Raw genomic sequence first — 24,750 nt, forward strand, 5'->3', positions numbered from 1 at the left:
AAAACCAGAGTCATCTGAGTGTTGATCTGAGGAATCAGAAGACTTGGAAATTATCGTTACCAGTTAAGAACAATGTTAGACCATGTGACGTGAAAGCTAGCTTAGGTTAATGTATGTCCCTTAGTTAAACTTTGATTCTCTGTTCTTCTCAGGACATGCTGTGTTTTTCTGGTGGTGGTATGTTAAACATCAAAGCCAGTAGCTTTCCTGTGCATCAACAAAAACTACAGGTTTGTAAAAAAAGGTTGTAAATATTGCTCTGTACAGTAACTTACAGATAAGGATTAAGTCTGATTGAGAACAGTTGAAGGCCATTAACTTGTAGCAGTACATGTAATAGTTATTAACGCACAGAATTTTGATCACTAGGGTTTTGTTGTTGGTTTTACTGGATCCAAGATCTTCTGTCTTCATGTGTACACCATGTCTGCAGTGGAAGTACCACAGGTGAGGTGTTGTGTCAAGTGGATGAAGGACATTTTTTTGAGTCATGATTTTTGATCATGTAGAACTGACATGATTTCTATCTTATTTTTCAGTCAGCTCCAATGTATCAGTATCTGGAAAAGAAGCTCTACAGGTATATAATATCAAATTCTCAAACGTATTAATCATTCATCAAGTTAAAACAAAGAAAATCATAACTGTGATGGTAGTTTGGATACCTGGTCTTAATTAGCCTAGACTTTAACAACTTTATTTCTCTGTTTGTTTACTCCGTAGTTTTTGTTACGATCGAGAAGATATATCAAACACCCGAGACAGTGTTTCATCTGCTATCCAAACACCTCGAATTTCGTCAAAAATACTCTGCTGCGTGTCCTATTTTCAACTCTCGTCTCGGTGTTTGGATATTCCGATGAAACACTGCCTCTCGTGTTTAATGTATTAGAGAAAATCTTCAAAACCACATGAGTAACGGGTATTGTTTATAGTAAAGTAAATTGATGAAAAAGCTGTTTTCAAGCATTTATTTTTTTTTTAATTTAAAGAGATGCATACAAAGTAGCCTGTCTTGGTGTGACTGAAGGAGACTGGAGAGCGCTGGCAATGGACGCATTAGAGGTGACGAATTTTGTAACAGAATTCTGTATTATTTATATACTGTACTATAACCTGTATTTGTGCAGTATAGTAACTTTTTGCTTCTTTTTATCAGATGTTGCTTTATAATATTTAGCATGATATTTTAACATTTAGCACTTTTGTTTGTCTTGTAGGGCCTGGATTTTGACACAGCCAAAAAGGTAAAACATATTCTGAAATGGAAAATTTTTGTGCAAACACATTTATTTCAAAATTCATTAGCAATATAGTTACTCAGAGTGCGATTTCAGAATTTGCAACAGGTTAAGGAAAAAAGTGATATTCTGGTCATGAAAAGATGTCTCTTGGTGGGAAGGTTTGTTACTGTAGTATCCTTGTGATTATTTTTAAATTCTGTTCTCTCTAGGCCTTTATCAGAGTGCGGGACTTGCGATATTTGGAGTTAATCCACAACATTGAGGTTAGTGCCTGTCATTGATCTTCCAAATTTAATGTCAGATTCTGAGGCCCAAGTTAGAGATCATTGTTGCAATGTCAGATTTGTTTTGCAGGAACGTAAAAAGAAAGGTGAAACAGATGAGCAGGCATTCCTAGCAGATGTGTATGCTTATCAGGTTGGCTGTTTTGTTATTTAATAGATTTTATAACTTGCAAACTGTGTTTCAAGTGTCATCTCACTTTTAATCATTCATAACTCAAACGTTATATAGTGAAACAGACAGTGGCATAATTTAAGACATGAGATGTGCTTGTAACTGTTTTATATGATGCCCTTGTAGCATTTGCTGAGTTATAAGTGTAACATAATTCATGTCACATTGCTTGTGTCACATAACTTGCAGATGTTATGGAATAAAATAGATGAACAGGCTGTTCTAGCAGAACAGTTGATTGGTTATTTACATGGCATGTGACCATCCGAATGCCTCATAATGTGTAATAAGTGGCTAGCATCATAGGTCTGCAAGGTGTGCTAAGATCTAAAGTGACATACCGGTAGTCCTTTGTTTACCTTGCAGACAAAAAATAGTCATATGATGCTAGCTGATAATCATTTCTAAGAATGTAATGCTCAGCACACAAAGATGGACAGTCCAGGGTTTTAAGCATTTGGAAGTTTGTACTAAATGTTTAAAATCTTTTTCCATTTAAGGGCAAATTTCATGAAGCTGGGAAGCTGTACAAGAAAACCGGAAATGATGAAAAGGTGTGGTTTGCTGTGCTAAGCTGCCTTTTGGAAAACCAGAAGAGCCAATATTCAGAAGAGACTGTGAACTTTCCTATGGGCGTGATGGAAAGAGGGTCAAATTTTGTCCATTATTTTTTTTACTTTTTTGTTAATTATTTTATTCTTTATACTTTGCAGGCCATGGAGATGTTCACAGACCTCAGACAGTTTGAATATGCAAAGGTAATACAATTAAATCTATGTTGAGATTGTAACAGCAAAATTATTGGTCTCATTGTTTACAATTCTGTCATGTCACTTGTGAAGACTAATGAGTTGATTGTATTCACAAGAAACTCAGACCAAAACAATCAGAGATTTACAAAGTATTTTCAAAGCAACAGCAATAACATGACACAAAATAAGTGACACAAAATAAGTGTATGATCCCTTGTTTTTACTTTTTGTTTGTTCAATTTTGTATTTGAAACAAGGATTTCATTGGAGGCAGTGATCCTAAGAATGTAAAGCAACTGATCAAGAAACAAGCTGAGTGGTGTGAAACAACAAATGACCCCAAAGCTGCAGTGTAAGTAAAGCAAAATAAGGCAAACTAAAGGCAGGGGCATGGGATGGGAGCAGGGACGGGGGTAGGACAGAGAAGGGGATAGGGATGGGGGTGTTACCGAGGGGGTGGTAGGGGGCAGGGGGATTTGAATACTGTGAAATTGACAAGCATGCCAAGATGGTCATGTACCTCTTCACAAGGAGTGACAAGTTGTACTTACCATACTTTATTTTATCATTTTGCTGCAAAGAGCTGCTGGACTCTTCGTAGAAATCTTTGCCTTATTAAATTTAATCTGGAAAACCTTGGGTATTTTTGTTTTTGTTTTATTTTCAGGGACATGTTCCTTGCTGCTGGTGAAAATCTGAAAGCAATTGAAATAATTGGACAACATGGCTGGGTAGAAAAGTGAGTATCACTCTCTATCTTATGTCATTTTGTAGATTGAAAAGCAGCTTCACACCTTAGGAGAAGTGTAATCAAGTGACTGAATAGTTTTCCTCGATTGTTTTTAATGTCCATCAAAACTTGTAGAAAAATGTACATAGGGGCAGGCACAGAAAAGATTGTGCTAGGACTGCGAGTTTCTTAGTATCTTGTTTGAATCAATGGATATCATTATCGGTGTTGATCAATGGGTATACTAATTGCTTTTAATGTTTTGTGTTTTTTAGGTTGCTGGAAGTTGGACGGAACCTGAACAAGGCTGACACAGAAGGACTAAAACAGTGTGCTCACTATTTTAAACAACTGGATCAGGTAATTCAGAAGTAAAGACCATGGATATGGTTCACAGCGTCCTAAACAACTTGAGGGAATTATAATCGGAGAGACAGGGATTTGTGGTGGGAAGGGAGGCAAGTGGGGGGAGTTCATAAAACAGTGGTTTTGCCATCCATGTGGCCAACACCTTAGCTAGTGACTGAGTGAGCGACACCAATCTCCAGAAAAGAAAAAGGTAAAGTAAGCAGAGGATAACTTCAACAACAAATTGTTTCTGCCTAAGAACAACAGCCCTTAATGCACGCAACCGTTTTATAATTACTATTAAGTGATGCAAGACTTTTTTTCCTCCAAGTGCTTTCTTATCTTCACCAAACTTCACTTTTTTGGCTGTAAATTATTTTTTGGTAACTGAGCTAATGTCCCAAAGTTGACATTTTTTTGTTATTTTAGCATGGCTACGCCACAGAAATGTACATCAAGATAGGTGATATCAAAGCATTGTTGGAACTTCACGTGGAAACCAAACACTGGGACGAGGTATGACGTCATATAGCTAAGTGTCTGGTGACAACAGTCAATGCATAACAGTTTTCATAGGTTTCAATGTTATATCTCATTCTTCTAAAAAAGGAAACAGCTTTTAATTTTTGCTCGCCTGGGGGCAGTTGCATTATTGTCTTAGTTCACCGTTCTACAATTAAGTTGGCAGACGACTTGCCTGGGGCCTTGCTCATCAGGCATGTGAGAATGGAAATCTACTTGTCTCGGATGACCAGATGTCGCTTTTTTCAAGTCCTGCCCTTGTACGCCTAACCATGGCCTAACAGTGTGTGTCTGTAAAGAAATAATAATTACTTGTTTTACATATAATAGGTTTAACAAGTCAGCTGATTATTTGTGGTATCTAATCTGTTGACGTATCTATTTTCAGGCATTTGAACTTGCTGAAAAACATCCTGAGTTCAAGGTAGGCTTCTTTGATTATTTTAGTTAAGAACGTTTCGTAATTTCTTCAGAAGAGTGATTTGCTTTGCTTCCACTTGCAAAACCTGTTGAAACAGGCTTTTTTAGCTAACCTATGTTTGAAACATCTTAATTCGTAACAGTTCATTAAAAATAGCTATTGCTTATTTAACCATGCTGTTGCCGTGAACCATTCATGTTAACTTTGTCAACTGTGGTGTACGGTAACTCAGTTTTGCATTTCTTTTTTTTTTACAGGATGAAGTATTTGTACCCTATGCCAACTGGCTGGCTGAAAATGATCGATTTGATGAAGCTCAGGAAGGTGAGAAGGTCTTTCTACCTTAGATCCTTACCTTGCAACAAGCACTTATAATTTCTAATGCTCTTATTTAAAAGGGCTTACTGTGACTGACTGAGTAACAAATTGCTGTTTGACCATTTCTCCTTCTGTTTTTGTAATTTTCAGCTTTTCACAAAGCGGGACGAAGAGACCAAGCTGTTAAAGTACTGGAACAGCTGTGTCACAATGCTGTGGTAGAACACAGGTAAGTGTTGCGTGACAAAGTTTAATGTTCTTTTACATCAAAGCGCGTGACATATCCCTGACTGACAGATCACAGGCTACTCCTTTGTCTCTTAACAGTGATGTCACATGATCGTGCGTGACTTGCCTCTGCACTGGCAGCTTTTGCTATTTTGTGTTGCCTTACAGTACATGGCAATATGTTGCTGTAATCTGGTTGGTACGCGTTTTTATGTTGCGTGACATGTATTTCTTTACCGTTCATAGGTTTCACGATGCTGGATATTACTTTTGGAAGCTCTCTGTTCAATGTTTGGACCTGGTCAGCGGAGGAGCTACTTCAGGTACCTAAAAATATCTTAAACCAAATAACAAGCCAATCAGAGCAAAGCAAATACATGTAACCGGTGGAAAGCGCATGAAAATGTGTAACTGGTGGAAAGTGGGGAAAACGGTAACCTGTGGAAAGCGCGGAAAAAGTCACGTGAGCCATATCACACTTGATTTTGATTTTGCACGTACCTGATTGGCAGAGAAGAGGGCGTTGTCGCTATGATTGGTTAAAACCGTTTTGATAGGCAGATAGGGAAACAAACTATAAACAGGGTAATGGGCTCCTGCTATAAAACACTTTTAAAATAGTTTCTTTTAGAGGGTAAGGTCTTTGGTAGATCACTGTTATTTTATTGGAATTTCATTCGGAAAGCTCTATTCTCATAGATTGATAAAAATATTTTCTTTCACAGAGAATGCCCAGGGTGAGCCTGATTATGAAATGTTGGACAAATTCCACGAGTACCAGGAGAAAGCAGAAATTTACCATTTGTATCACTCCATACAGAGATACACGGTACGTCCTTAATGTTGTATAGGAAATGCAGTGGCCTAACGGCTAGTGTATCGGACTCATGAAATATTGATTGAGGGTACAAGTCAGGCCATTGTTTTGTGTTGTGTTATTGGGTAAGTCATCTATTTCTCACAGTGCCTCTCTCTCCACCCAGTTGTATAAAGAGGTACCAGCTTAAATTCGGGAAATTTGAAAACAATATGTTGGGGAGAGGATGGTGAATACTGTTGTACTCAGACAGGACCCACCACTCTGCAAAAAGAGGTGTCTCTTCATGTACCCCTTTTTCCCCCCCTTAAATTTTTTTTTTTTTCCCCCCTTCTTGGATAAAATAAAAAAATTTTTTTTTTTTTTTTTTTTTTTTTTTTTTTTTTTCACACCCCCCCCCCCCCCTTTTACCCCCTTGGGTGTAGTTCACCGCTGTTGCAGGCAGTGGCGGCCTGGGGGTGACAAGAAAAACTAGCTCAGAGGGAGAAAGGAGGAAGAGGGCGAGAAGGAATTTGGAGAGTTGAGTGTGTCGTGTGAGAAGTTTCAGAGTCACTTATAACCCTGCATTGTTGTCCTTTTACAGGATGAACCGTTTACATCTCACCTGCCAGAGACGCTATTTAACATCGCTCGCTACCTGCTGCACATGCTGGTGAAAGAGATTCCACCTGGAGTGTCCAGAGTGTATCCTTGACTTGTTTTCAAATGTCTACAATCCAATCTGTCCCAGGCTCCTTCGCAGCAACTACTTGGATAGTCACGCAACGCTTCTCTCCATTTAAGGAGAGTAGCATCGCGTGACGATCCAAATAAGGGTTGCATAGGAGACTAAACATCTTCTGGATACTTTTGAAAGAAAGAAGGAAGGATAAAAAATTTAGAGTGTTATTTTTACTTGCAATGAATTTTTCAATGTTTTTTTTTGAATAGTAGTTTATCCTTAACTCTTTTAAGTTCTACGTTATTTGCACTAGCCAAGCAAAGCAAGAATCTGGGAGCGTACAAGATGGCGCGCACTGCTTACGACAAGTTACAGGTATGCACTGAGATTTGTCATTAAAATCTTAAAGGTACTGCAAACTATTACACAAGCAAACTTCCAGTCGTTCCCAGAAATGAGTATTTGTGTTCAGAAATACTGAGTAAATTTCGATAAAGAAACCACCGAAACACAATAAGAATTACTCCTGGAAAAATAGTTTATAAAGGGATCTTAGGTGGTTGTTTCCTTTATATTTTCTTTTCACAAAGGCGTTAAAGATTCCTCCACGTTTCCAAGAATCCATTGACTTGGGAAGTGTCACTATTCGATCTAAACCTTTCCACGATAGTGAGGTAAGTTGACAAGCGAGTTACAAGCGTAATTTGTTTTTCTACTTCGTGAAACAAAAGCAACAGGAAACTGCCAAGAGTCTGCCAAACCAGTAGCATTTAACAACATATCGTGAAAGAGTCCTTTTAAGCCCCACTCTCCTTTAGAATCCTATTTTCAGCTTCCATTGGCGAGGAAGATTTGAAAAGTCCATTCTAGGCTTGCTTATGAACTCGTCAACAATTGTTTTATGTGAGAATGAAAATTGAGTTTATGATGTATTTGTGCATCAGGATGCTTTGTCCGTGTTGCACTGTCCATTTCCATCCTCATCCCTTCCTCTCTCTTTTTTTTTTTTTTTTTTTTTATCCTTTTAAAAAAACAAAATTTGATGGGTTACCTCACTACGCGCACGCCTCGCGATTTCAAGTTTAATTTGTCCATAACCATTTCCATCTTCGCCATCGTTAGTTATCCTCACTTCCTAATGGGTTTTTTCCCCCCCCCCCCGCCCCCCTTTGCATTTGACGAGTACTGTTCTACAAAATTAATCTATTATCTATGGACTTCAGTGGGTTGACAAAACGATTATTTTCACTTTGTAGGATCTGCTTCCACTCTGCTATCGATGTTCCACTACAAATCCTCTCTTGAACAACAAAGGCAACCAGTGTATCAACTGTAGACAGCCGTTTGTCTATTCATTCTCTTCCTTCGGTGAGTTCTGATCAGAGCAGTGACAGGCCCTTCTTCTTTCAACTCACTGGCACAATAACACAACACAAACTGTACAATACCTTTATTTAAACACGATGAAAGCTTTAGGGGTCCTGTATAAATAGAATTTTGAGAAATTTCGTCGAACTTTCTCTTAAACACTTGGGCGCTGTTAAGTCCAAAGGTGTCGTCCAAAGTACCTTAGAGAATGTTTTCCTCGGTTGGGTTTTTGTTTCAGGTTTTGATTGGTTCTTTCTGCTGTTTGCCGCTATGATTTCATTGAGTTTCCCTTTACGATGGTCATCAGAACACCTGCTTTCTGTGATACAAATTGTTACCAAGCTGTTTTTTGTTTTTGTGTAGAGGTGCTTCCGTTGGTTGAGTTTGTCCTGGAAGATGGTATCAGGTAAGAGAGAGAAAGAGAGAGTATCGAAAGTTTTATTATCAATACTGTAATTGTGTATGTTGTACAGTCCTCTTACTGAGAGGACACGTGGGACTGCTCTTACTGTCCGTATTCGAGAGGTGTCGTCTATAGGGAGAGACAGTATGATGAGAAACGGTAGGGAAGGGGCCAACACCAGGTGTCGCGAGAGGTGTCTCTATAGAGGTGTCCGTTACACATGGAGAGAGAGTTGACTGTAATTATCTGACTGTTGTTATTTTCTAGTGACGAGGATGCATTAAAATTGATCGAGATGGAACCAGCGAGAGGCCCAGAAAAGAAGCGTTCTAACTGGCAGGAGAGGGACATGGGCAGTATCCTTGATGTCATAGCAATGACTCTCTTAATGCGTTTCTCAAAGAAACGTACATTTGTGTAGGCTCGATTTCCAGCCGCTTTTCGGGAAAATGAGCCCGCGCTCCTCGAGAAGGCGGCGGAAATCGAGCCTAACATTTGTGCTGCGCCTATTTTTCAAACGTTAGCGCTACGGTCTTTCGAAGTCGTTCTCTAGGTTTTCGAATGGATGGTGAATTACGGTAGGTCTTGTACGCATACCTGCTATTCTGGATCAGATATGGGTACGTTTTAGTGCCAAGTACATGAGGTATTCCTTGACCGCTGACCAGACTTCCAGTCCCTGCAGTTGACAGACGAACCCCCCGAAGAAGAGGACGAGGATCCTTTCACTGCTAAGCTGATGAGTTTTGAGGTGAGCTACGAAAAATATCTCATCTGTTAGCTGAAAAAGTACATCCATTCTGGCCTGAAGGGGTAAAATGAGAATTGGGACTTGGGCACATTTTCAATGGGAAAATGAGATTTGGTGCACTGGGACTGGGAGTCACAAACAAATAAACAATAGAACTGGGACTGGGATTTTAAAAACTGAGAAAACAATAGGCTGCAAAATGGGATAGACAAAATTTGGGCTAGGAAAATGGGATTTATACCCCCTAACCTGTGATCATGCCCTTCCCCCACTTATCACGGGGAAAAAAGAACGCGACGTAGGCAGGAGCCCATACTATGTGTGATCCCCCTTTTAGGACCCTCCAAGAGAGTCATGAAGCTTCGAGAACGCTCGCCGAGCGAGGAACCCAGTCTCAAACCGTTCGGTGCGCACGGGAGAGGACTTAAGTTGTGTCATAGATAGTGGGAGCATTGCCCCGAGTGATGAGAACTACTAAAGACAGCGAAAAGTTGCTCTACTAATTCTCGTTTAGTCAGGTATACCGAACTTAGACTTTACGTTCTCTTGGCGACCTAATTTCATTTTTTTATTTCATTTGATTTGCGTCAAGAAACAAGAAAAGTGGATTTGTGATTTTACTTTAATCCTTGGCTATTTTTATCACTTCTTTGAACTTCACTTCAAATTTGCGAACGTTTGTAAACGTTCGCAAATTTTTAATTATGAAATTATACGAAATAAACATATCTTCTTGCCTCGTTTGTTCAGCTGAGGTAAAAATCTAACGGTCAAGGTCTTGAATATTCGTTTCTTAACAACAAAATAACGCTGAAAATATTCATGGTATTCTGCTTGTGAAAGAAAACACTTGATCAGGCCAGAATCACCACCGATAAGTAGAAAATAGCCGCCAATTTACAGAGAGTGGAAGATAAGAGGTCATATTTCCGACATATTGACTCTCAAGAAATTTTGGAATACTGAAAATTTTGAGGCGATCTTTCCAGCAGTTTTGTTTCCGTCGGAGCCGAATATTAACGAAACATGAAAGAGGTTAAAATAGGAACTTCGAAGCAGTACGATCTACTGTGACGATCTCTTAGTTTCTCACATTGAAACTATCTGAAACTTTATGGTAATAGAGATACAAAGTATGTACCAATTTTTACCGCAAACGGCAAATGCGGCCTTGTGTAATTTTGTTTACCTTTCCTCGAAATTGTAATAAGTCCACTAGAAAAATGGAAAATTCCCAAATTTAACACAAACGTTAAACTTACGTTGACACCACAAACAACAGTCAGCGGACGCGGTACACTGTTTTTTGCTGTTAACGAAAACAAAACAAAAAACGATTTTAATTACTTCGGTGCAGACTGTCGGCTTAGCTATGGTGTTTTATTTTGCAACGCATTTCTTTTAAATGTTGTACCAAAAAAGTCTTCAAACGTACCGTCTATATTTTCTTTAGAGACAGAAAGAATTAGCAATTTCCATATCATTTTTAACGTTAAAAGGTTTTGTTTTGTTTCCGAGACAAGAAAAGGATTGCTCCAAAAAAAATTGAATTACGGTAAATTATTCTTTCCCCCAGCTGTTTAATTTTTGTAACTTATGCTTTATCCACCGTTGTCAAGGAAAAACATAATTTGCGCTCCTTTTGTCCAAAAAATGAACGATCTTGTATAATTGCTCTTTTTATTTTATCCCAATTTAAAAATTTGCAAATGACGCTTCGAGATCTCGTTTGGTGTTGCAAAAGCGAGTATGCTTTTTTCTATTTTTAAATCTTATCAATTCGATTTGTTATCAATTTTATTTTTGTAAATAACGAGTTTATTATAACTCTTTTATTCACTTTAATATCGAACGGTGGAAAGGCCGGGCTTAAACAGTAATTTGCGAAATCGTCTTTTATTAAAGTCGTAGTTTTCATGGCTGAATTTTTTGTATGAATCTATTCTTGTAAAGTTGATGAGCAGAGCGGTGTTTTCTTTGCCGGAAATTGTGCTTTTTCTTTTTGCCATGTAAATAGGCACAGAGGATAGTAAATGTGAAATTAAGTACTTTTATTTTGTATTTGCTCAAATCCGCTGTAATAAAAACGTTAAGCGTTCTTTCGATTAATGACGAGAAAACTATAGAAACGATAGAAAGCAATTTTGTAGAGCAATTCAATGATGCTACAACCTGTTTTTTGTAATTTTTAAGAAATCCCAGCAAATACCCCGGCGTTTTCAAATTAGGCCATATAGTAATTCATTTCCATCCACTCTGTTGTTATTCATCCTCACTTCCTAATTGATTCCTGCCATTAGTCTAGTGCTGTTCTACAAAATTAAACCATTATTATTGTCAGGTTTCCTGTGATGTAAATGTGTCTTTATGCTTCTTGAAATCCATAAAAAAAGAGACGATTGAAGTTTTCTTTATTCTCTCTGTTGTCTGTAAGCCAGTGTAATGGTCGTTTCCTTTTCTGGGGCGCGACAGGGGCATAAAAATTTGGGTGGCGTGACGTAGTAGTGAAGGATGACCCTTCACCTCCCCCCCCCCCCCCCCTCTCAATGTTTGGTTTGCTGTGCCGCGCGCCGCCAGACTTTTACGCGCTTTAAGCACTCTTCCGTAAATGAACGACTACTACACAGGCTATTTAACTGACCGAAGAAGGACTTAGCCAGAGAAATGAATTATAAAAATACTAAAAAGCAATTGTTTTTATCTAACGCAGCAAGGTGGAACTGACTTTGTTCCAGTCCGCGTAAGTCGGTCGACACTGCAGGCCATGAACAGCCGCGAAGTCATGGTAAAGAAATGGCCTCCTCCTCTGAAATACCAGTACTATCGATCCCTGCTCCCGGATGTCTCCATCACTCTTTGTTCATCTTGTAACCGGGTAAGTGAATGTTATACATATTATTTTCCCCCTGGGAGTGGAAGTTCAGCTACATACATATTAAACAATTTAACGATTACATAGAGCAGTTTTCATTTGAGTGTCGTAAAACCAAAAGTAAATTAACAACTCCGGCCTTTCACAAAGGACACAGAAATTCCTAAACCAAACAAATTCGAAGCAGCTTTACCCCACACGAAGGCAGAAAAAAAGGCAGAACAAGCCACATTTTTTTTTTTTTCGCGTGACTTTTGAACCAACCACTAAGCGTAAGTAAGCGTAGTAATGCAAAACCAAATGGAACGTAAATTACTTTTGACACTCAAGTGAAAACCGCTCTATTATATTATAACAGAGAGGCAGGAGCCATTGATAGAAGGCAAAATTGTCAAATTCGGCTAGTCCAAGGGAAAATAAAGGGCGACCGAAGATTCCAAATTTGACTTAAAGACCTGGAACTCTTCTGAAGTTCGACTCCAACTAGAGAACTGTTGTTAGGGTTGGCAAATGTTCTACAAAGTCTGCGAGGATTATCAAAGCGCGCCCTGTGTCTAGACACAGTAGAAACAATCATTGTGTTTTCTGTTTTTTTATTCTGGAATTTCTGCAAATTCCAGTAAGCTCGCGGGAATCGTAATTCCCTCGGTTCTATGCGATTTACCTAATCGATTTAAAAGTTTTCTAGTGTCTGAAGGTGAATAAATGGCTTTCGAAATTAGCCTGCACTACAGGCGTTTTTTGTGGGGGCGCGAGAGCAGAGACGAAAACTCGCCGCCATGTTGGATGAGGGCGGGAGAGGTTTGGAAGCGAGGAAAAAGCCTCACTCCTACCCCAGGGACGCGTTTTCCCACCAATCCCCTGCAGAGAACGAACCAAGACGACGCCGCCCGACGAAATGCGTCGCGACGCGTAAAATACGCCTGCATTGCATTGATGTTCTCTCTCTCTCTGTTTCAGTTATTCCACACAGATGACTATGAACTTCTGGTGTTACAGAAAAACTCCTGTCCCTTCTGCCGTAAACCCGCTGATCATCTCTAGCACGTGACTTCCTGATCTGTGAGGTTGCTAAGCAACATGGCGTTAGCTCATTGCGGCGCCATGCTGACGTGACGACTTCGGAATTTTCGATAGTGTTCGCGTTTGGTTTTCGTTTGAAGAAAAGGTTCGGAAACTGTTCGTGTGCATCTACGAAAATTCTTACTAGCCGAGTGACATCTAAGGCCAGTCACGAGCCTTTTCACACTTAACACAAGAAATTTTCGCGAGGATTTTTTTAATTGCGAGAATTGGTATTTATTAGAAGAAATGTCGCCCTTCAAAATCGCGAAAATTTACAAAGCTTTTCCTTCTGTGTATATATTTCAGTTCATCTCTATCCATGCAATGTAAATATTTCGGAGAGAACAGTTAAACGTAAAATGTAATTATAACACGGAAAGCTTAATTAAAGGTATCTTAAAAACTTGCCAAATGTGTTCAATTTGGCACAGTTACTGAAAGCTGGCAATAGGGTATCTAAAGAAGGGAAGACAGGGAAGGACCGGGGAATACGGGACCCAGGGGCACCAACGCCAACTCGCCCACAACGTAGCCGCGCCAATAGCGTGCGAACGCAGACGTATTTCCGGCTGTCGTTTTAATATGTCTGCGTTCGCAGGCTACCGCGCCAACTACCGATGTCAGATCCTTTGTGCGTGTACAAATATTTGGGCCCTCGATATCCCCTGTCTTTCTATACATTTGACTTTGAGAGACAACACCGGCCATGGAAATATTTTGCTAAGCCGTTCAGCTCAGCTTCATCAGCTAGGGGTGAAATACGAAGTTTAAGGCGGTTCGTTCTCTAAAGTTAAGTGTTCATTTAAGTATGGAGACACAGTAAACTTCGGCCAGCTAACGCTCGATACGGCAGCATTGCGAAGCTACTACTGCAGATAACCTGAGCTGAGGCACCCAAGGGGTGAACACGAAACCGGGCGGATACTGTTTTGGGTTCGCGTGCAGGAGAATGAAGGCTTTTGTTTGTAATCTCCAGTCCCTCCGCGCACACCACGCCATCTCGCCACGGGTTGTTAATTACTGACAACAAAACCACCAGTAAAGTCCTTGACCGACAGGGACCTGCTAATTTGATACCTGCCGCAATAAGGAGACAATCCAACCACGTGCCAAAGACCTGCTGATTTGGAGAATTCTTGGTCAACAGGACCATTTCAAGTATTTCCCTCCTCGTTTTGCTTGTCTTGTTGTTAGGAGGACAAGAACATTACGAGGTTCGAATCTGGGGCCCTTATGGCAAACTCCATAGGTCCACCTAGCCTGAATTTCAGACATCCTCTCTGGTCGCCTACTTCTCGGGAGTATAAAGCGACCAGAGAGAGATGTCTGAAATTCAGGCTAAGGTCCACCCAGCTGACAGTGAAAATTACACTACGAGGTATTCAGTTCTCGCCATTGCCCCCTCAAAATTAACTTCGCGGTAGGCAAGGGCCGGCACCTCTTGTATTAAAGCACGAAAAGCCCCATCTAAACTCCCCTCCCCCACCCCCCACACCCCACCCCACCTCATTTTTTTAGCGCCTTTGGTTCCGCCCCTGTGCTTGGAGGCATGTCATTGGTTGGAAAAGGAACTCGTTCACAACTGCTGGACTCTACAACAAGCCCGCCTCTAAGTAGCGAATATCAGTTCTCCATGTTCTCTTTCTCTTTGTCTAGCTGGCTAGATTGAGGGAAATTGATGAAAAGTGCATTGAACTATGTAATTCGGCGATTTCATTTCTTAGTTTCCGCATATATTTAGTAAAGTTCCGTGGATTTTTCAGTGTAAAATAAAACGTTATTTAAAAAATGAAGCGGAAGAAGTGTAAAATAGGTATTTTATGGCATTAAACGAGCTTGTTTTTAGGCTTTTTACATCAAAATATATAAAAATATATATAAAATAAAAACATAATGGATAAAAAAAATGGCAAGCAATGCGAGCTAGATGACCGGGGGTTAGCTCGCAAACGCAGATTCTTTGCAAATTTAAGTTTTTTTTAAAGATACTGAATAAATTCTAGTAAATAGAACACGTAATGTAATGGGCAGAGCAGTTAATTGGTTTTAATATATGCGCCCAAATATTGAAGCCCTTGGCATTGCATGACTGCACAAGTATCATAACTAAAATTTTTTATGCAAATCGCTTTCGCTTGTCAGTTCGTCATTTGCTATTAGTTTATGAAATTATTTCATTTTAACTTGTGTTTCCGCGTGATGTGGGAACAATAAATATTCCATTACGGATGTCGGAAACAAAAGAAACCCAATTAAAGGCGGGAAAAATGAGAAATTTCAGCGTTTCACTTGAATGCATTTCAGGGTTGCAAATGTGGGTGGAGTGGTGTAATGTTTGCACCTACGTTTAGCATTGTGTTTTTAAGGACAAAAATACACAAATAATATTAAAACCCAGCAGGGAACTTGATTCCGTCGCTTGTTGTGTGATTTCAGGTGATTTTCAAGAGCTTAGCACTCGTCGCCTGGCCTGTACGGTCGAGCGAGCGAGCCGAGATGTCTGTGACACTTGTTACCACAGGTAACAACAAGAATATCACGACGCGTTTGTAAACAATACATCCATAACATATAGAGGTTATAGAGGTCGAGTAAGCTTTGAATAGCCCCTGGAATGGTTATAAACCTGCTTGTAAAAAATAATTGAATTTGATTTTATGATCGGATCAGATTTATGGGCTTTTCCCAGTGATATCACTTTGATCACGTGATCACCTACGACACGTGTACCAGCCATTGTAATAAATTTTGCAGACAAGACAAGCGCAGCTGTGAAGTTCAGTCAATGTCACTCGCTTGAAAGATCAGTTCAGTTTTCACCTGTAACTTCGCCGGGAAAGGGGAATTTCGTTCCAAAATCATCGCAAAGAAGTGCTTTTGATTTTCATCTGTGATGGAAAGAATCCAAAACGGCGGGCCGAAAGCAAATGGCTTTGCGACGGAGAAGAAGCTGAAAGGAATTGATCAACTGGCGTGGCACAAAATTTCATACAAAGCATTGTTCGCTTTTCTCTTCGTTACCCCAGCCTTGGTTCAGTATGGTTTGGGCTTGCCGTTTTGGTGCTATCCGATAGCCGTCGCTGTGCTATTTCTGCCTTTATTCGGTACTTTTATGGTGGTGTTCAACCGACTGTGTGTCGCTGAATACGGCACAAAATCACTGAACGTCAAACGGTTCATTGAATTCAGTGACCCAAGTCTGGCAGCAAAATACGGCAACCGGAAGATACCTATGATAGTTCTTTACGAAGCCTACGCCGACGGCAAGCTAGATTTCAAGTGTGATGTCTTAGAAGCCCTGGAAAACCGCCACCATTTCGCGACTTACGAACTGACCTTTTATCATATCAAGTTTTTGCTTTGTAACTTTATACCCGAAGTGATTTTTCACTCGAAAAATCAGGACGAGGAACAGGTTTGCGATCACTACAACCGAGGCAATGACTTCTATCGAGGATTTCTTGGCCCAATGATGATTTACACTTCAGGAATATGCAGAGATGAATCGGAAACCCTTGAAGAAATGCAGACGAACAAGCTCAAAATGGTGGGCGAGAAATGCCAGTTGAAAGGAGGCGAGCGGCATTTGGACATCGGTTGTGGGTGGGGTACCCTAGTCAATTATGCAGCCGAAAATCACGGAACCCACTCAGTCGGCGTCTCCTTAGCCAAGCGTCAAATAGAGTGGGGCGAGGCTGTGGCTTCAGAGAAGAAACTTGGCGGCCGTAGTAAGTTTTTGTGCATGGACTATCGTGATATACCAAGCACAAAATACGACAAAATCACCTGTCTGGAAATGGCGGAGCACGTTGGTGTGAGAAAGTTCCAGTCCTTCCTGGCACAGGTACGTGACATGCTGGAAGATGATGGCATCTTCTTTCTCCAAATTGCTGGGCTGCGTCGTACCTGGCAGTGGGAAGATTTCATTTGGGGGCTGTTTATGGCAAAGTATATCTTCCCAGGGGCGGACGCCAGCTGCCCATTGGGCTGGATTGTCACAGAGCTTGAGAGGGCTGGTTTTGAGATCCATTCATCAGAAACCATTGGTGTGCACTACTCCTTGACGATCAATCGCTGGTATGATAACTGGATGAAGCCGGAAAACCAGGCAGCCATGGTGAAAAAGTACGGAAGAATTGTACGAATCTGGAATATTTTCCTGGCCTGGTCAACTATAATTGCCCGTCAAGGCAGCTCCACTTGCACTCAACTGGTATGCCATAAAAATCTTAATGTCTATGACCGGTTGAAATTATTTAAGGTAAAATCAAAGTGAATGCTGTTTAGACCTAAATAATATAAAAATTCTAGGTATTCTGTAAAAGATGCTCAAATGTTAAAAAAATTTAATGTTTTTGCAAAATTCATGTTTACTGGCTTGTTTTAACTGAGTATGATTTTCACAGTCTTTAAGAAAGAATTTTCTGAGTATGTTATAACAGATTTGTTTCAAATTGCGCCTTCACAAAAAGACAAAACCTGAGGTTAGAGGGGCAAATGTTCCTTTAAAAATATATCATATTTTTATGCTTATTGTTAGATGCCATCTGTAGTCCAAGCATGTTTTATTATTACTGTGAAATATAATTTTAACTGTGTTTTCATTCTGGAACTCAGCATTAAATAGCTTCTCTATTTTTATGTCACAACATTTTCACATGAAAATTTCTCATTGTGAATTGGTTTCTGAAGCTGACATTAAGATATTTTTTTGCAAAGACTTCTAATGGTCATCCTACAAAATTGCTTGTATTTTTTTTATTCTGCTTGGAAGCCCTAAGCATTTGACTTTTGTGGATCAATAATAATATCAAAAGTGAATCTTTCTTGTGTATATATTTAACAAGCTTGGCTGTAAGATTGACAGTTGACAAATGATCTTGAGAACCTAAAATTGCTATGTATTAACTCGCTTAAATTATACACAAACCAGAATAGTTCTCCAGGATTTTTTAACTTTCCAGTCACAAGGAAAGTGATTGTAATGGGACAAGCTGTAAGCTCAGTTTTGTCTCCATGGGTTTTAGGATTTCTCTACAAAAATTCAAGTAAATGTGTGCTAATAATTTATAATTTGTACACAACTAGAAATGGAATGCATTCATTTACTCTTGTATACAGTAGGTGAAAATTTGGAAATTGAGAGTGTTTTTTATCAAAACGAGTTGAACCTTTTTGTCCTATCTACAATTTAAAATGCATTTTTGGGTAAAATTGTGCTAGGATCAAAGAGCTGTGGTTCTATGAGACAGCTGTTATGCACGACAACATAACTATGATTGAAAACCTTCTGCTTTGTTCATTAACCACTTGCAATATTTTTGAATAATTAATTGCTTCAATGATCATGAGATAGTTTTGGCCTCAAAATTTACGAATTTTGTTCAGTAAAAAGTTACTTTTAGTGAAAGAAACTTCTCAAGTAACCTTTGTTGATAAAAAACCCTCTACTGGTTTATTCAGTGTAGATGTTTTTATTTTAAAAGCCACTCCTTGAACATTATTTAAATAGAATCTTATTATGCAGGCAGGCTTGGTTGAATTTCATTTGAAATATTGAAAGAGGGCTTTTAAAATGTTATTTTAAGATACAATCCCTTTGGGAGTGGTGTCTGTTTTTAAGTAAATTCAAACGGTAGGGTGGGTTAATGTTTGTGAATTTACACAGGTAATTTTTGATGTTTTCTTTTCTTAGTCAAAAGTTAATCAGTTTGGTCTTCTTCAATTCCAAGTGTGTTTGCAATAAATTTTGCTCTCAAAATGTTGTTATTGCAAGCTTAATGATTTATTTTGACTAAGAGGATTGTGGTCCAAATAACTAGTGCAAAATTCTGCCTGTAGTACAAAATGTACACTGTGAAAGAAGTGTCAGAATTTGTGAGCTGATTTAAATTGTGAATAATTAGAACAACATGGGAGCAGTAACAAAAATATTTATTAAGGTCTTGAGTTGCCATAGATTTACTTTAATCTGTAAAAATGGTCCTCTTGACGTCTGGAATTTTATATACTTCAATCTATACTTTTATTGCGATGTATTCTTGCTGCAGTAAATTCCAGTTGGCTATTGATGTTTCAAAAATAATTTATTATAATAATTAAACTACAACTTATAAATATTTATTGGTAAAGTCAGTAATTTAAAATTGTTTTAATTAAATCGTAAGCTGGCTTGCAACTACATGTGCTTAAAAAAGAAACTGTTTTCTTGACATCAGGAATTTAATATTATTTAGCATTTAAATTATCGAAGTTGAATATTTAATATACATGATTAAAGCAATTTGCTTTGGCTTCATCTGTTGCTGTTAATATCAGTTGCAAACAATCTGCAAAACATTTTTTGTTTGGTGTAGTTTGTTAACTTTTGACTGATTAGTGAGCTGTTTTCAACAACATGTACTTATGCTTTAAGGTCATTGCCCTGTATTGCATTGCGCATCCTTACTGCGCAGAATTTTACCCGTAATAAGCGTGCGCCAGCGCGCGCGCATAAACAAAATGGCGGCTTTTTTCTATGTGGCTTAGTCCGCGAGAGAAGTAAATTGTCGCTTTCTCGTAAACGAGTCTGGTGACCTATCAATTTTTTCTCATATTTTGGGTGTAGCGATCAAAATCTTTCTGTAAAATGAAAACAGATCAATTCTTGTGTTTGAAAAATAAATTATCGCTAAAAACGTGCACTTTGCTAGTACTCACAGAGGAATTTTAAAGGAATTATATGGAATATACAAGGTCTTCCTGCTCCTAAACGAATCTGGTGACCCCCCTTTTTTATTTCAAAATTTAAGTTCCCTTAAAGTAATAAACTAGTCGGCGAAGTTTGGTTAAAAAATTGTGTTCAGTTCTATTTCGGGGCAATGACCTTAAGATTAAAACTGTAGTTTTAATTGCCAATTACAACAAACATCATTTGATTATTTGTGTAATTAAAGGGACTGTGTCACGGCTAAGTTAATTTTATGTTAATAAATGTTGTCATATATTCGCTATGATACTAACTGTTTGCAAAGAAATTAATTCTACGAGTCCAATTGACAAAGCCATAGCTTCATTGCAGCCAAATGTATCTCCTGGGCGTTATAATTTAAAGTTACAAGCAGACAAGATTAACTTTGAAAACTGATCCGCCGGACCATATTTCAAAAACCCATATCGCAATCCGTTTCAATCTTCGACAGTTTTGGCCATCCGTACCTTCTTGTGCATTTGGTGTGTCATTTAAATATTCCTTCACTGATTTAAAAGGTTATTTTATATATTTAAGCGAATTTGATGGTTATTTCCTACGCCTAAGTTTGGCTAAAATCCGTGACACGGTCCCTTTAAGGAAGATAATTTTTTTTTTCATTAGTATGTTTACTGTGTGAATACTGTACAAACTGTAGTGTGGCCACTTGGATATTGAAGCTAATTACATTGCAGAAGGTAAACAAAACAATCCAACTGAAGAAGGCTAAAAGGTTGATATGCTATTTTATTCCATGTTATATGGCCAATAATTAAAAACTAGCCAAGTTTGCAACTCCAATGTATTTAGTTCATTTTCTGATATGTTAGGGCGGGGGTCAAGTTGCCTCTGGCATCATTTTGCACGAGCATTGTCCAACTTGTATGGGCTGTAAGGACACTGGTTGTCACAAATTCTAAGAAGGAATATGTTTTGCATTTTTTTCTGCAATGTAATGATTAATAGCGACCTTTAGATTTGACTACGAGTACGAGATCGAGTACGACTTTGGAATTTCAAGACAATGGTATCTTTCCTGTTGCTGACTAACACATAACTAAACGTTAAAGGATAAGATAAATGTGATAAGTGATTGTAGTAGGCACAGGAAAATTGGTTTGAAGACTCGTACTCATACTCAATCTCGTACTCATAGTCCAGTTTAAAGGTCGCTAATAAGAGGTTCTTGTTGGCCAGCTAAGTGAACCTAGTGGAAAAGTTATATTAAAACCAAGTAATCTCAAAGTCAGTATTGCTCTCATGGTACAATAGTGTGGACAGAAATGCAAACGGCTGGACTGGAAAATGCAATTTTTGCTGGCAAGAATTGTGTTCCTTGGATTTCTGCCAGCACCACTGTACCATGAGCTCAAGGAGACCTAAAATGAAAATGTTGTATAGAAATTGATTCATCTTAGTAGTAACCATACTACTTTTTAGATAACTGTCATGGTTGCATTGTGTAGTTCCATAAATTATCCATACCTCCCCCATGAAAGGGATTTTTCCTAAGGACTCCCCCCTTTCTGGAAATTCCAATTAAGCTTCATACATTTCCTTCAAGTTTTTGGCCTTTGGGACCCCTCCCAACCCCAGGAATTTCCAATCCTTTCTGTGGGGGAGTATGGACATTTTCTGGAACCACACATTGTAAAATTAAGTGATCTGTATTTGTATGTACCTATTATGTTAACAGTGATGTTAGAGGTTTTTACGCAGTGCTAACTTTTTTTTACAAATTTAAATGTTAGTGTGTTTTTTGGAGTTAAATTGCATGTCATTTAGTGTTTTTTTTAGATACAAACAACATTAGTTATCCTGCTTTCTCAGTTATTACTTTCCATGAAAAATGTCTAGTTCAAGCCCAGAAAAAAAAAAGAAATTCCACCCACCCCAAAACAAGAGCTCAGCGACCTCGGAAAAACTATCATACAGTGAAAAATTTTTACTAGCAAGAACTGATCAAAATCTTGGTGTTAAATGGGGGGGGGGGGGTGTGGGTTTTTCCAGCTTTAACCAATGACATTTTTAATGGAATTTCAAAAAACTGAATAGCAAGCATAGAAAATTGGGTTGTTTGTTTATTATTTTGTTTGTAATATGGAATGCTTACTCATTAATGATATCCACCAGGGCCGTACCTAGGATTTTTTGTCTGCGGGGGCAAACTCCGCAAAACTCCGTTGCGGGGGCAAACCCTAATATAGCTACAAGAAATAGCCCAGCAAAATCAAACACTTTGTTAGAAATCTAGTTTTGACTGCCCCCCCCGTAGGAACGGCCCTGTCCACAGTGGTTAATCTCCACAATGTCCTTACGTTTTTGTAACAAATTTTAGTGGACAGGTCATGAGACTGAAGGACCTTGATCTGAATTAGAATTCTCCCAAACAGAATTCTACAGAATGTATGGAAATTACAAGGGGAATCTTGATGTTGGGGTTTTGACAAGTTAATCTGGGTTTGGGTATTTGAAAATTTAATTTATTGGTGCTTTAAATTTAAAAGTAACTGCTGTGTAATATTTTTTGTTGCTTTTAAACATTAAGCTACATCATGAACTTTTACAAACTATTATTTAATCATGATTGTAACATTTTATTTACTTTTGGTGTGTTAAAATAAATTTCTGGTGTGATGGAAATACAATGTCGTCTTTGATTGATAACCGGAAATTCTCCGCGTGCAACTTTGCAAATTCCAGTTTACCGGTAACTGTAAATGGCCATGTAAGTACAGTCAACTCTCGTTATAGCGGACACGCTCGGGGCGTCGTTTAGTGTCCGTTATAGCGAGAGTCCGTATTAGCGGGAGTCATTTCCAGTCAAACCTCTTTCGCCGGGGATCTGGATTTTGTCCGTAATAGCGAGTGTCCGCAATAGCGGGGTGTCCGCAAGGCGAGAGTTGACTGTAGTTGCTCCCGTAAGTTCAGCCTGCATAGCAGCAAATGCCGGAGGAATATTGGACGCAACTTGATTTAAGCCTGGATAGGGGTGACACTGTCTTGTACAGTTCATTTCCATTGCGTTTCCGTGCGAGTTCAGCCACGCGTTATCTAGAGCATTTTGGGATATAAAGTTCCTGTGCGACCTCCATTTTGTTCTCACTACGTCCTTTTCTGCGTTTTATCATGCTTTTCCCGCCGGATCCGGGTGTTCACCTCGTGAACTATTTCATTCTTTTTTTTTTATGTCAAGTCCGCGTTGCGCTTAACATCACCCCCCCCTCCCCCCCCCAAAAAAGCATTCGATCTGCCGGTACAATGTACCCATTTATACACCAGCTGGGTGGAGAGGGGTACTGTGAGAGTGAAGTGTCTTGCTCATATCCTAAACCTATCCCTAACCGTAAACAATCTTAACCCTGACCCTGAGAGAAAGCATGGGTCGGCACCCAACCCTGGGTCGTCATGCAACACCATACATTCCGGTTGCGTTCTTACCTGCGTTCCCTGTAGGTTCTTTCATGCGCGAGTGTGTGCGTTATACTGCGAGTTCTCTGTATGTTTGTGATAGACTCCTGTGTTTACTCGTTACTTCCCCATGCGTTCCCTGTGTATTCTCAGTGCGTTTCCTTGCATTCTCCTCTGTTTCGCCAGGCATTTTCTAGCCCGAGTATCAGGCTTTCTAAGTAACGAGGGAAAATAGTAGGCGTTTCCTTGTGCGTTCCGATGCCTTAGTCTCACTGTGATCCGCCTTTTCCCTCGCTCTTCTCTAATCCTTAATTTCATCCTAACCTTAAAAGACCCCTCAACCCTAACCCTAAAACTAGTCCTGTTCTTGTATATTGTACAAAAAGTTGACTGACACCCCACGTCTAACCTTGGCTGACACGTAACCCTGAGTCGACAGCCAACGACACCCAACCCTTACCCGGGGTTGACACCCAGCCCCGCGTGTTCCCTGCATTTCCTGTTAGTTTCCCGTGCGTTTTCTCCTGCGTTTTTTTTAATACACCGTGCATTTCCTAGCTGTTAACGTTTCTTTGTGCGTTTTTTCGTACTTTCCCTATTCGTTCCCGGTGCGTTCTCTTGCGTTGCCCATTTGCAATGCCACTCTTTTCTTACTAACAACGGATAATTATTGCAACCTGTTGATGCATTCTTGGAGTGGCATCGAATGGTTAATTACATAGCCCAACGAAAGGGAAGAGCGAATTGTCCATATTCGATAAGATCCCTTGGAGACTGTATGTATCACAAAGGGAAAATGAAAGCGTGATCCAAGTTCAATAATCGCATCTTTTCTTCTTCTAGAAGAAGTCAAATTTAACCACCTTTAATTTCACGCAAGTCTCAGTTTTCATGCTGTGGTGGTGAACTGCTAGTAGTAGGACAAGGCTAAATAAAATAGTACTTTTAATGTAAGCGGGGTTGTAGCAAGTGCTAAGAAGATACTTGTGCGTGACCTTCTTGTTGGGGACCATTCTGGATGGCCTTTTACAATAAGGAAAGGAAATACCTGCTTTGTAGAATTTTAAAAATACTCGATGGTGAACTTGTTTGTTGTATGGGTTGAATTTTGTTTATGAAGTGCGTTTCCTTGCATTCCCCTCCGTACGCGTTGCTAAAAATATCAACAATCTACATCTTGAAGCGGTTTTTTAATCTTTTAATTCCCAACTGCTACCTAATCTCTTGTTGCAATATTTCAATCCATTGTCATGGTAGCCACATGTACACGCTGTGGACCTATTTTTCACTACTACGCTGCTTCGACCCCAGTCTCCCGTACGAAAAATAAAATAAAAAAAATCTGCGAAAAACTGAGGCTCTTGTTTTTTGAACAAAACCCAACTACCCTAGAAAAGCCCCCTGTGGCCTGAAGGCTAAACCTTGACAGTACTTTGCTTCATATCAAGTTTTTTATATTGGTAACTTTATGTCAAAAACAAGAGAAGATGGCCTGCATCTCACTCCTGAGGTTTGTACCCTTTGACCAGCAAAGAACTTAACAAACCAAACATAAAGGTGCCAAAACAAAAACTTGAGCAAAGAACAATAATTTTTACAGGTTAAAAAAACATTATGAAGTGCATTGAAACACTTCACACTTTCTATTTAGTT

General features: G+C 39.2%; 2 protein-coding genes across 5 annotated transcripts in view; both read left to right on the forward strand.

Annotated features, from left to right (window-relative positions):
• Positions 1 to 13,359, forward strand: part of LOC144628869 (intraflagellar transport protein 122 homolog) — a 33,274-nt gene extending 19,915 nt beyond the window's left edge. For all 4 annotated transcript variants that reach the window (XM_078486972.1, XM_078486970.1, XM_078486971.1 and 1 more), the window contains 27 exons: positions 153 to 230; positions 370 to 447; positions 540 to 580; positions 993 to 1,065; positions 1,221 to 1,247; positions 1,454 to 1,507; positions 1,599 to 1,661; positions 2,201 to 2,254; positions 2,414 to 2,458; positions 2,710 to 2,804; positions 3,120 to 3,191; positions 3,458 to 3,542; positions 3,960 to 4,046; positions 4,441 to 4,476; positions 4,731 to 4,797; positions 4,942 to 5,020; positions 5,266 to 5,342; positions 5,745 to 5,848; positions 6,420 to 6,520; positions 6,791 to 6,872; positions 7,088 to 7,171; positions 7,754 to 7,865; positions 8,229 to 8,271; positions 8,536 to 8,624; positions 8,937 to 9,019; positions 11,730 to 11,894; positions 12,852 to 13,359. In XM_078486972.1, the coding sequence (XP_078343098.1) occupies positions 153 to 230; positions 370 to 447; positions 540 to 580; positions 993 to 1,065; positions 1,221 to 1,247; positions 1,454 to 1,507; positions 1,599 to 1,661; positions 2,201 to 2,254; positions 2,414 to 2,458; positions 2,710 to 2,804; positions 3,120 to 3,191; positions 3,458 to 3,542; positions 3,960 to 4,046; positions 4,441 to 4,476; positions 4,731 to 4,797; positions 4,942 to 5,020; positions 5,266 to 5,342; positions 5,745 to 5,848; positions 6,420 to 6,520; positions 6,791 to 6,872; positions 7,088 to 7,171; positions 7,754 to 7,865; positions 8,229 to 8,271; positions 8,536 to 8,624; positions 8,937 to 9,019; positions 11,730 to 11,894; positions 12,852 to 12,935 (2,058 nt within the window). In that variant the 3' untranslated portion in view covers positions 12,936 to 13,359. The remainder of the gene's footprint in view (positions 1 to 152; positions 231 to 369; positions 448 to 539; positions 581 to 992; positions 1,066 to 1,220; positions 1,248 to 1,453; positions 1,508 to 1,598; positions 1,662 to 2,200; positions 2,255 to 2,413; positions 2,459 to 2,709; positions 2,805 to 3,119; positions 3,192 to 3,457; positions 3,543 to 3,959; positions 4,047 to 4,440; positions 4,477 to 4,730; positions 4,798 to 4,941; positions 5,021 to 5,265; positions 5,343 to 5,744; positions 5,849 to 6,419; positions 6,521 to 6,790; positions 6,873 to 7,087; positions 7,172 to 7,753; positions 7,866 to 8,228; positions 8,272 to 8,535; positions 8,625 to 8,936; positions 9,020 to 11,729; positions 11,895 to 12,851) is intronic.
• Positions 13,360 to 15,684: 2,325 nt separating this feature from the next.
• LOC144667380 (uncharacterized) lies at positions 15,685 to 19,855 on the forward strand. Its single transcript, XM_078528774.1, has 2 exons — positions 15,685 to 19,371; positions 19,828 to 19,855. The coding sequence occupies exon 1, from the start codon at positions 15,850 to 15,852 to the stop codon at positions 17,230 to 17,232; it is 1,383 nt and encodes a 460-aa protein (XP_078384900.1). The 5' UTR covers positions 15,685 to 15,849; the 3' UTR covers positions 17,233 to 19,371; positions 19,828 to 19,855.
• Positions 19,856 to 24,750: the final 4,895 nt, after the last annotated feature.

The sequence above is a fragment of the Oculina patagonica genome, chromosome 10 (assembly GCF_052425735.1).
Source record: "Oculina patagonica isolate OP01 chromosome 10, crgOcupat, whole genome shotgun sequence".
Lineage (NCBI taxonomy): Eukaryota > Metazoa > Cnidaria > Anthozoa > Scleractinia > Oculinidae > Oculina > Oculina patagonica.

Bases quoted from the DNA above. Each gene is read 5' to 3' on its own strand.
- LOC144667380 (XM_078528774.1), top strand. From the start codon at position 15,850: ATGGAAAGAATCCAAAACGGCGGGCCGAAAGCAAATGGCTTTGCGACG.